Here is an 11,053-nt window from a genome sequence, read left to right on the forward strand (position 1 = left end):
TCCATTATCTATTTGAAAACAATCATGGTCTTTCTTTTCAATGGATTTTATAATAGATCTTCTAGTTTTAAGTTTGTATAATTTTATATTCGTGATAGTAGATCGTTTTATTAAGATGATATATGTTATACTATGTATAAAATCTATCAAACATAAAGGAATGGCTATTTTTTTTTTAATAATATCTATTACTGTGACGAATTGCTTCAAGATATTATATTATATAAAGAGACTCAATTTATATTAAGATTTTAAAGAATCCTTTTCAAGATTTTAAAGGCATATATAAAGCTCTCTTTGATTTTTCATCTTTAATCTAATGGACAAACAGAACAAGTGAATTAAGTTTTGGAGCAACACTTGAGGTATACCATTAACTATCATCAAGATGATTGGACAACTCTTTTACCATTAGCAGAGTTTGTATATAATAATTTAATATATTTTTCCATTTAATAAATACTTTTTTTTACTAATTATGATTATCATCCCTGATTTGATACTTTTGACTTTTTAAAAGTTGATAATCTTATAGTAGAAGATTTGGCAAATTGTTTGTCAAAGCTACATGCAACAATAAAGGTACAGTTAAAAAAAACTCAAGAATGACAAAAAATTAATGTACATGCCTATCACAAGGAACAATCACAATTCAACATGGATAATAAAGTATGGTTACTCTATTGCAATATCAAGACTACTCATCCTTATAACAAGATGGACTATTATATGCTTAGATTTTTTCATATTAGTCAACAAATTAATCTTGTTGCTTACTGATTATATCTATCAGAGTCTATGAAGATCCATCGTTTATTTCACCCATCTCTTTTTAAACCATATAAGACAATAAATATCTCAAGAAGAAAATGAATGCGACTTCTTTCTATAGAAATGGATAATAATCAAGAGTTTGAAGAGAAGAAGTCTTAGATTTAAGGCAACACTAAAATAAGTTGGAATAGCTTATTCATTGGCGTGGTTATAATATTAGTAAAATACACATGGGAGCCAGCAAAGAAACTTACAAATGTAGCAAAGAGAGTTGAGGCTTTTCATCAATAATATATATCAAAATTAAGATGAATAATAGCAAATCTTTGCTATAAAAGAAAGCAAATTCAAAAAAAAAAAAAAAAAAAATCTACCTTCTACCTTTCTTTGTAGCTTTTGTATATTTATGACGCTAAAGAGATGGAAAACTAACAACCAGTAGATTCAACCAAAGAACTTTTACTTGTTGACTTAGTAGATAAGATATTATAATTGTTACGATCTTCAAGCCGACATAATCAAGATGAAGATCCTCAAAGACAACATGTCCTATATCAAACAAATGATAATATACAACGTATTTGATATCACAACTTTAAAAGAAACTCTCGATGTGTGGTAATTTTATTAGAAATAAGAATAATTTCTACTAATGTTTTAAATATTTTATTTGAAGGAAGTTACAAAAGCCTCAACAATGATCAAATGATAGGGTAGTCTTCTTGCCTTAGTATGGGACACTATCAATAATTGAGAGGACCTATTAACTATCTTTGAAGAAATCAAAGATCAAAGTATGTGGCAAATATAATTTTCCACATCTTGGATTTCATCAACATATGATGATTTTTCTTTATAGAACTTGTTTCTAAAATGAAAGATAATATCACAAATATATATATATATATATATATATTAATAAATACCCATATGATTAGATAGAAGTAATTAAAAGTAAATAAAAGTAAGTTAATTTTATAATACCTCTTAAAAAATCTATTTTGACATTGTTTTGACTTTATATGTATTTGTAGTTGATTGATAGGTTAGAAACTTGATCAATAAGTTATGCATGTGTTGATAGCTTGTAGAATAAGTTAATTATGCAAGTTAAGATATATGTCTTGTAAAGTCAACTCATTTTAGAGGTCTTATAGGACATTACCATGTAATTCTTAGTTAAGAATATATATGGAGACAAGAGTGAAGTCTTCGTCATTCTTGTCAATGTCTTTTTAATCTTTAGTCTTATTTCAAGGCTTTTTAATCTTCTTGTTTTTTTCAATAGCCATTCTTATTCAATATTATATCATCTTTGAGTGACTTTTTAGTTCTTTTGAGTGACACAAGAGTATATTGAGGATTTCTTTTTTTGAAATTCATGTCCTTGATACCATGCAATGACTCTCAAACTTTTTAAACTTTTTGAAAATCAATTCTAACATTAATATAAAATAAATTATATCAATTAAACTTACAAATTGTTGCAAATCTTAGAAATTCTTACTAGTCTCCTAAACTTCAATTTTCAAGACATTGATATTTTTAATTTTAATATACTTCAAATAAACCATTTGATCAAGTTCAAATTTATGACACATATTTAATGCAAAAATAATTAATTAATTACAAAATTATATCTAAAGATTATCTATTAATCTCACATAATTCTTTTAAGTAAATATTCTTTATATTTTTCAAAATCTAAAGTCACTTCCAAAACAATCCTGACTTTACAAAGCTTTTATAAAGGCATTACAAACTCAAATCACTTAAAATCAACTTCCAAAGAACTTCTTTGTAGCTTGCTCTCCAATTCACTTATTCAATCAATCCAAGAACTTCAAAATTATTGTAAGTACATAGTTTTGAGCCTCAAGATTTGATTTCGACCTTGATTTACAACCGGTCTTCTTTAAATATCAATTCTTTATTTCTTTTAATAATTTATCCTACAAACTATTCTTAACTTCTTTTTAAAGTGGTCTATATGTTTTTTAGCTATTTAAGCTTGTTTTATTTATGGTGATACAAAATAAGTAGAAGTTTACTTTGCAAAGAGGTAGCATTAGTACTTACTAAATTTATTACCTCTTTCACTACTATCTATAATTTTGAGGTAATATTTTACAATATTTTTAATTAAGATCTCCTATAAATAATCAATTTTTTTCATTCAATAGCTTTGTTATAACTCAAAATTATACTATTATTATATTTTTAAAATTAATTATTATAATTGAATAGCTAATATCTTATTTTTAATAACTTATTTATTTGAAATTAGAAAAAAGTAATAAAAGGTGACTTGTTTAATATTATACTTCTACAACTAAAATTTCTTTTAGTCCAAAATATGTATGTGCTTCAAACTTTGCCATAAATGTGACTTTTTTTAATTACAATTATAAAAAAAATACATAAATATGTATTTTTATTGACAAATTTTATTGATGCACCTTCAAGACTTCATGTGGATTTTAGGTGTTGTAGATTCAAATACAATGCAAGACACAATTAAGTGCTTTATTGGAAATTTTTGTAAAACTTAGCTTTTAGTAAGTGAGTCTATCATATTCCATAATGTATGGTAGAAATATTATTCCATCAATCAAAAGAACAAACTATATAAATGAATATACAAATAATATAAAAAATTATTTTTTTCCTATTAGAGACACTAAAATCATCTATTCATATTCATAGGAATGCAAAATAAATTCTTCTTCTAATAACTTCATCAATTCTTTTTTCTGCACACTCCATAGATTTTTTTTTAAAAAGTTATTTGCCAAAATCTTGTGCATAATTTTTTTTAACTATACTGCTATAATTAATCATAAATTAACAATCAATTAAATCTTTATTGCTTTTGCAATCAAGTTAAATTTCCAATCTTTATTAAGTGCAATTTTGGATTCAATTAAATTATAATTAAATCAAATCAATGAAAGTTCCACAATGAAATAGAAGAAATACAGTTATGTACAAAAAAACTAAAACAAAAACACACACAAAGAGGTTAATTTTTTTTAAATCATTTTATTATTAATAAAATTATTTAATTTAAGATAGATGTATCTATAGGTAGATCATACTTCAAATAAATACATACAAATAGATACCATTGCTTTTAATACAAAATATATAATAATGTTAAATTTCTTATTTATAAATATATTGTAGAAAATAAGAATATTTATTTAAAGAATAAAAAACCATTCTAAAAAATCATATATATATATATTTATACACATATATGATTTTTAAAATAAAAAATAAAATGAATAATATAGTTTTATACAACTAATGAAAAAACACTTTCATAAATTAATTAGTTTCTGTAATTGTGAAATTTATTTAAATTTTATAGAATCTCAGTTCTCATCTACCACTTAAAATTTTGAAGTCATACTCAATATGATTGCATTTCTTTTTTTAGAATGTCATTTCAAATTTAAGTTTTTTTGTGTTCCTTTTAAATTCTTAAATATTCAGAAAGTATCTTGATCTCGTAAGAATCTGTCCAACAAATTAGGTTTAATCTTTATATTTTGTTTTCAGTTTGAATTATTAATGTAACAACTATTGTGCAGATTTATGATTGATTGGAACTTCAATCTTTATATTTGAAAAAGAATTTAAACAATTGCCTGTAATCAGAGTGATACCCTGAAATTTATTATACAGACCCTGAAAGAATTGTATTAATGTGATAATTTTCAGAACCATATCATGCAATAAAGTATTTGAATAGCTTGACATTCTGTCAGCGTGGAATGTGAGAATCAGTGAAAAAGCAAACACAAGATTATAAAACAATATTGACATCCAAGAATAATGACAAATGTAAAGAATATAAGTCAATTAAATATTACAAGCATAGATGATAGGATTCCGTCTTCAAGTATGAATGTTTCACAAGTTCAATGGCAAGGATGGACCACAATAGGTTTGGTTGCATTGATGTTGATTTCTTTGGTGGCCGAGTTGGCACCTCCGTATATGATAATGATGGGAATATTAATTATATTCATTCCACTTGAAATTTTAACCATAGAAGAAGCTTTTCATGGATTTGCTGATGAAGCTATGCTTGCAGTGGCAATTTTATTCATTGTTGCCAAAGGTACTGTTTAACACATCAAATAGGTAGTAATTTAGACTTAGTATATCTTGTACTTTTGGCTGTATTTTTAACATCAATTTATTTTTCCTTTATTGCTAAAGAAATATTTACCTCCTGATTAACATGTGCTTGCATATATATATATATATATATATATATTTATATTTATATATGAAAATGTATGTTTAAAACAAATTAGGTATTGAACAATCTGGAGGTTTGGAATATGTTTCATCAATGTTATTTAGTACAAAAAAAGATATCATAAAACCAGGCCAACATATAACAAAGACAAAAAATAGTATTGTATGGGTGCTTGTAAAATTCACTGTCCCAGTGGCTTTGTTCAGTGCATTTCTTGCCAATATTCCATTGGTAGCAATGATGATACCACCCATTGTGGAATACTCAAAAAAGGTCTAAATTTTGTTATAGCTTTGAACCCAAATCCTAAAAAATATATAGATACATTTTTTTTTATCTATTGCAAAAAATAATAATAATAACTCTTTTATTAAAGAAATCAGTGTAATATTCTAATCAGAAGACCTTAAAATATTTTAAAAGCTTATTTACATAAAAATGATGTTGAATTACTTCAAGAATGTTTTTGAACAATGAACATGGATTTGCTTCCAGGTTAATATGGCTCCGTCAAAACTCTTATTGCCACTAAGTTTTGCGGCATTGTTAGGCGGTACTATGACTCTTATAGGATCAAGCACCAACCTCGTAGTATTATCAATGGCCGCGAGAAAAGTTCCCGACCTAAAAGTAAACATCTTTGAGATTGGTGTGGTGGGTGTTCCTGTAACTGTTGCTGGCTTGCTTTACATCTTTGCCCTTTCAGAAAAATTACTTCCAAGCAGATTATCCACACTAATCACTACCTTTACTGCAAGGTACTCAAATTCAATGCTCAAAATATGCACATATTGTAAACCAAAGGTGTAGGATATGTTACATATTTACTTCTTTTTTCAATTGCCTCATTCCCAAAAGAGATGATATATATATATATATATATATATATAAGGAATAATTTAAACAAGTTTTATGCAATATTTAAGTTATGTTCGGTGTGGATTTATTTCAATACTATTTTAGAGAAGAATGCAGTAGTTTATTATCTTTGGGCAATATTACTTTCAGAGATACAAGTTTCCAGCATGATTTTGGAAACACATGTGGCACTGTGTGTATAATAACCATATTCACATTGTACTCAATGGTTTCAGAGAATACAGCATCGTGCTTGTTATAAAGGCAACTTCATCATTGTGTAAAAAGACTATTGAACAAGCAGGTCTAAATAGGCAACCAGGGCTGACTTTGTTGCAAATCCGGCGAGATGATGAATCATATCAAAATCCATCTGGAAACTTTCAAATGCGTGCTAAAGATCATCTGCAATTCATTGGTGTTCTTGACTCCATCTTGTCTTTGACCCAACTTGATGGTTTAGCACTTTCTGAAGATGAGGTAATCCATCCAAAACATTTTATTAAAATATAAATATATATATATATATATATATATATCTGAAACTTTGTAACTGATGCAATCTATTCCATGCTTGATGTTGAAAGGGTCTATGATTTGAGTTTTTTGCATTTTGATTTTGTAGGGTCATGAACAAGTTGATTTGAATAGATTAAATGTAAGGCAATGTCTTGTGGAGGCCGTGATAGCAGCAGGATCTCCAATGGTCTGCAAACGTGTTGCTGAGCTCCAATTTCGGACTCATTACAAGGCTGCCATTGTTGCCATTCATCGCCATGCACAGTTAATTAATTGGTGAGAACCCCCATATCTTTTAATTACAATTGAAAATTTTAACAACAATGTTTGCTTCTTTTAAAAAAAAAACCAAAAAAAACCAAAAAAAAAAAAAAAAAAAAAAAAAAAAAAAAATGTTAGAGAAATTGAAAGCTATCTAATCATTAATTGGTTGTAATTTATTATTTTCAAAAACAACAATAATTCAAGAATATTAATGATGATGTATTTGATCAAAACACTAAGAATGTAGTGTGCTTTGAAAATTCATTACTTTTATTTTATAAATTTAACTTGCATGATAATGTGTATTGTATGATTGAGATAATTTTATTTATGTATAGTCCTATTGGAAAATTAGAGCTTGCTGCTGGAGATTGTTTATTGATGGTAGCAGATGGTCCAGAATTTGTTGAAAAACACAGAAATAATTCTACGTTTGCTCTTGTTTCCAAGGTACCACCCATTTCTTGTTCAATGAGTTCAAAACCCAAAAATGTGATAATACTGATTCATGTGGTTTTACAGTTTTAAAACTCATGGTCTAGACACAAGATGAAATAAAAACTAATCCATCAGAAACAGAATTCAAAATTCTATGCCTAATTCATTACAAAATAAATAAATAAAATCTTCAAAGTATTTTATTCATTTAAAAGCATATTGTATACATGTGATAATCCATAATATTGTTGTCATTTTATTTTTTAAAGCTCCCAGGATTTGTTCCAATACAGCGCCAAAAAGCTGGGATAGCAACAGTTATTGTTGCAGCAATGGTTGTTGGAAGTGCTCTTGGAGTGGAGCTTATAACAGCTGCCTTATTTGCTTGCGCTGGTCTATTAATTTGTAGATGTTTAACACCACAAGATGCAATGGTACAACATTTGTAATTTCATATTGAGAAAAATCTTTAAATTATTCTCCCTCTTTAGCCCTCATTGCAACTTTACACATGATGCATTGTTTCAATTTTCAAACAACATGCATTAGACATAAATAAAACAATAAATTAAGGAGAGTGTTAAATAGACCCAAGTTTTTACAAAATCAACCCATTCCAACCATCATGAACATAAATAAATAAATAAATAAATAAATGACCTTTACATTCATTTCTCCACTATTGGATTTGCAACCAATTAAAACTAATCACATTCCTCATGATTGCCATATTCTTCATTAAGGGTGGATGTATTTGGTAAAAACATGGGTCTATTAACATTCCCCTAAATTAATTAGCAACTAACTTTATCTTAAATAGATTTTACACCAAACTATCTATCATTTTTAATTCTCAATATCATATATAGAATATGCCATTGATTGACTTAGTATTATTATTATTGTTATATGTATATATATATATATATATATATATATATTCATACAGACACACATGCTATGTGTAGGATGCATTGGAAATGCCAGTGCTTATCATGATATCAGCTGCTTTTGGGATTTCAGAAGCAATGGTGCAAAGTGGGGCAGCTGATCTTGTGGCCAAAGTCCTCATGGGGCTTGCAGGAAAAACTGTTGTAAGCAGTTCAATCAGCCGTGTTTAATTCATGTTAGTATTGCTCTGTGCAAACACTCCATTTTCATAGATAATCCTACTAGATCTTTTCAACCTTTGCCATTAGTTACTTTTTTTTTAAACCTCTTTAAATTTGACTTTGATGGATTTTGCACAACATCAGTTTCATGAGACATAGGAAGACAGCATAATTAATCAGGCAATATTGTTGATTTAATTTTTAATTTTAAATTTTTGTTTTTAATGAATCTTTAATAACCTAATGAACTTTTTGATGAAATGTTGTTTATGGTTGTTGAAAATCACAACACATTTTATGATGGGAGGAATCTATAATGAAAAAAGAAATTGAATTATGCATGCTAGAAGTGGATTTTGCAAATGTTTGCATGTTTTTTTTAAAGTGGGTGGTTTCTTTAAAGTTTGTTTGTTTTGTTTGTTCCATTTTCTTGCAGTTTGGGCTCATTACATGCACATACATTGCAACAACTGTTTTCTCATTGGCAATTACAAACAATGCTGCGGTAACCATAATGTTCCCAGTGGCATTAGCTGCAGCCCAGCAACAAAACCTTGATTTCAAGCCCTTTGCATTCACACTTATGATGGCATCATCAGCCGGGTTCATGACACCCACAGGATGCTCAACAAATATCATGGTGTATTCCATTGGTGGATACAAATTTGTTGATTATTTGAAATATGGTGGATTACTACAAGTAAACTTTTTATAAACACGATAATTTTGAAGTCAAAATGCATGTTAACTGTACACTACCAATAAGTTGGAGTTACAATTTTGATTTGTTGTAATTGCTGTAAAATACACAACTGATTGAGTACTCCTTTTATTAAAGTATTTACATCATGGAATAGCTTACTTACAAAATTATCTGGGAAAAAGTTTCAACAATGAATTGTATGGAAGTATTTGAAGTTCTGTATATATATATATATATATATATATAAATAAATTTTGAAATGTGTGTGATTTTTTACCACACACGTTACAAGATAATAAAAAACTGTGAGCAATTGTAATGTGTTTCAGATTTGGCTATTAATTGTAACAGTTGGTGTGACTGTGACTATTGACCATTGGTGGGCATGGTGGTTGGTTCTCATTCCAATTACTGTAGGATTGACTCCACTCTTGGCAGGCTTAGTAAGTTACATTATAATGAATTGTAAACAATTAAAACCAGTAATTACTATAATTAATTTACAGACTGATTTCTTAAAGAAATATTTGTTAAGACCAATATTCTAATGATAGAAATGTTGTTTATATCCTCTAATAAAATACAAAGTCAAAACAGTGTATATATATACATATATATATATATATATATATATAAAGTTGAAACCATGTATTGGTCATGTGGTAATGAAGGATTGTAATATGCCTAAAGCAAAACCTTTGGCATCAAGTGATAATTTAAACAATCAACCTGCATTGGCTTTGCTTGAAATTCAAAACACTATGCATGCATCAGAGAAAGCTGAAAGTAGCAACACTTATGATAGACAAAACATGGCTAATGTTGATGTTTCAGTAGACAAAAACAAATTGCAAGTTCAGTCAAACCTCAAGAATGTTGATCTTTTGAAACCTCAATATCAAAGAAATTCTCAAACCAATGATCCTCACTTTGCACAACTCTCCACAACAAATGATCTGTTTCCATTGCCTGTAAACAATTCACAAGTGCAGAAACAAAAAGACCTCATGTCAATGCTCTCAACAGATTTGTTTCGACCTCCACCAGATTATGCCTCATTAGCATGGAATTCACCTCCATTTGAAGCTTTAGAAAATACCCAAATTCACAACTTAGAGCTCACAACAATACCTTTGGAAGAAGATAATGAATTGAACTTTGCAGCTTCAAATTTCCAAACTAATGTTGATTTAAACAAAAATGGTATTTTTGATGAATCTTTGTTGGATATTCAAACTAGAAATGGTTCTAAGATGCCTTTTTCAATGAATTTGACATCTAATGAAAGCTCGCAAATGGAAAATGTTTATGATGGTATTGGTGTTCATCCCAGCCCATGTCAACATGGAATTGGAGGTACATTATATTTTTATCCCTAAAACAAAGTTATAAAATTATTAAAAAATGTAATTTGCTTGAATTTAAAACAAAATGTCCTGATATTTTACATATTTATTATTTTATTATAATTGTCATTTTAAAACACCAAACTAACCAAAACTTAAAATGAATTAGATATGAAAGGATCAATAATTTTGTTAGATAGTGATTTAGTTGACGGTATTGCATATGAAGGAAAGCAACATCAATCTTATGATCAAATCAATATAAGTAAAAGATCATCACAACATTATCAAAAGAATTATGGTCATTTTCAATAAAAGAGAATATAAAAAATGAGATCTTCAGCCAATTTAAGCTAAACATATGTTATCGTCTTCATCCTGATACAAAACATCGTGATACATCTTTGATATAAATATTTTGATCGAATTTTCTAAAACATTGAAAAATGGTGTTAAAATTTTCTTTAAGAAGATGTTTTGCACAACTAGAATTGGATACTGATTTATTAAGTGAGGCTCTTTGAAACAAGCTATTTTTTGTACCATATGTAGGTATATGATTTAATTCTAAGCGAAATGTTGTTCTTTTTCTTTCATTCTTTTTTGGAATTTAGTATATGTTAACAAATGTTTTATCATTTACAGTTAGATATGAGCCAATCACCATAAACTAACTTCTAAAAGAATTAATACATTATTTATAAATTTTAGGCATAAATATTTCTATAAAATATTGTGAAATATTTATTTCTAAATATTGATGAAC

At 27.6% G+C, this 11,053-nt stretch overlaps 1 protein-coding gene and 1 long non-coding RNA gene across 7 annotated transcripts; one reads left to right on the plus strand and one right to left on the minus strand.

Moving 5' to 3' along the window:
• Positions 1–657: 657 nt before the first annotated feature.
• On the minus strand, positions 658–6,820 carry LOC149989136 (uncharacterized). The gene is made up of 2 exons (XR_016503264.1): positions 6,774–6,820; positions 658–1,144 (listed from the first exon to the last, which is right to left on the minus strand). It is a non-coding gene; the product is annotated as an uncharacterized LOC149989136 (long non-coding RNA).
• Positions 3,568–11,053, plus strand: LOC112283369 (putative sulfur deprivation response regulator). Of its 6 annotated transcripts, none has more exons than XM_090251100.1 (13): positions 3,568–3,795; positions 4,371–4,903; positions 5,103–5,320; positions 5,543–5,805; positions 6,142–6,385; positions 6,531–6,700; positions 7,027–7,138; positions 7,396–7,560; positions 8,095–8,220; positions 8,675–8,938; positions 9,271–9,384; positions 9,613–10,297; positions 10,457–11,053. In XM_090251100.1, exons 2-13 carry the CDS (start codon positions 4,615–4,617, stop codon positions 10,600–10,602), a joined length of 2,796 nt encoding a protein of 931 aa, XP_090107226.1. In that variant the 5' UTR covers positions 3,568–3,795; positions 4,371–4,614; the 3' UTR covers positions 10,603–11,053. The 6 variants fall into 6 exon arrangements, with proteins under 6 accessions (XP_090107226.1, XP_073391090.1, XP_024377736.1 ...); XM_024521966.3 differs by lacking the exon at positions 3,568–3,795 and adding an exon at positions 3,822–4,288 and having other exon boundaries at positions 4,501–4,903; XM_024521968.3 differs by lacking the exon at positions 3,568–3,795 and having other exon boundaries at positions 3,821–4,903; positions 10,517–11,053.

This window comes from Physcomitrium patens, chromosome 6 (genome assembly GCF_059467195.1).
Source record: "Physcomitrium patens ecotype Gransden chromosome 6, ASM5946719v1, whole genome shotgun sequence".
Lineage (NCBI taxonomy): Eukaryota > Viridiplantae > Streptophyta > Bryopsida > Funariales > Funariaceae > Physcomitrium > Physcomitrium patens.

Excerpts from the sequence above, each read along its gene's own strand:
- LOC112283369 (XM_090251100.1), top strand. The coding sequence starts at position 4,615 with ATGACAAATGTAAAGAATATAAGTCAATTAAATATTACAAGCATAGAT. Across the intron at positions 7,561-8,094 it reads TAACACCACAAGATGCAATG|GATGCATTGGAAATGCCAGT; the intron begins GTACAACATTTG and ends TGCTATGTGTAG. Across the intron at positions 9,385-9,612 it reads CTCCACTCTTGGCAGGCTTA|GATTGTAATATGCCTAAAGC; the intron begins GTAAGTTACATT and ends GTGGTAATGAAG.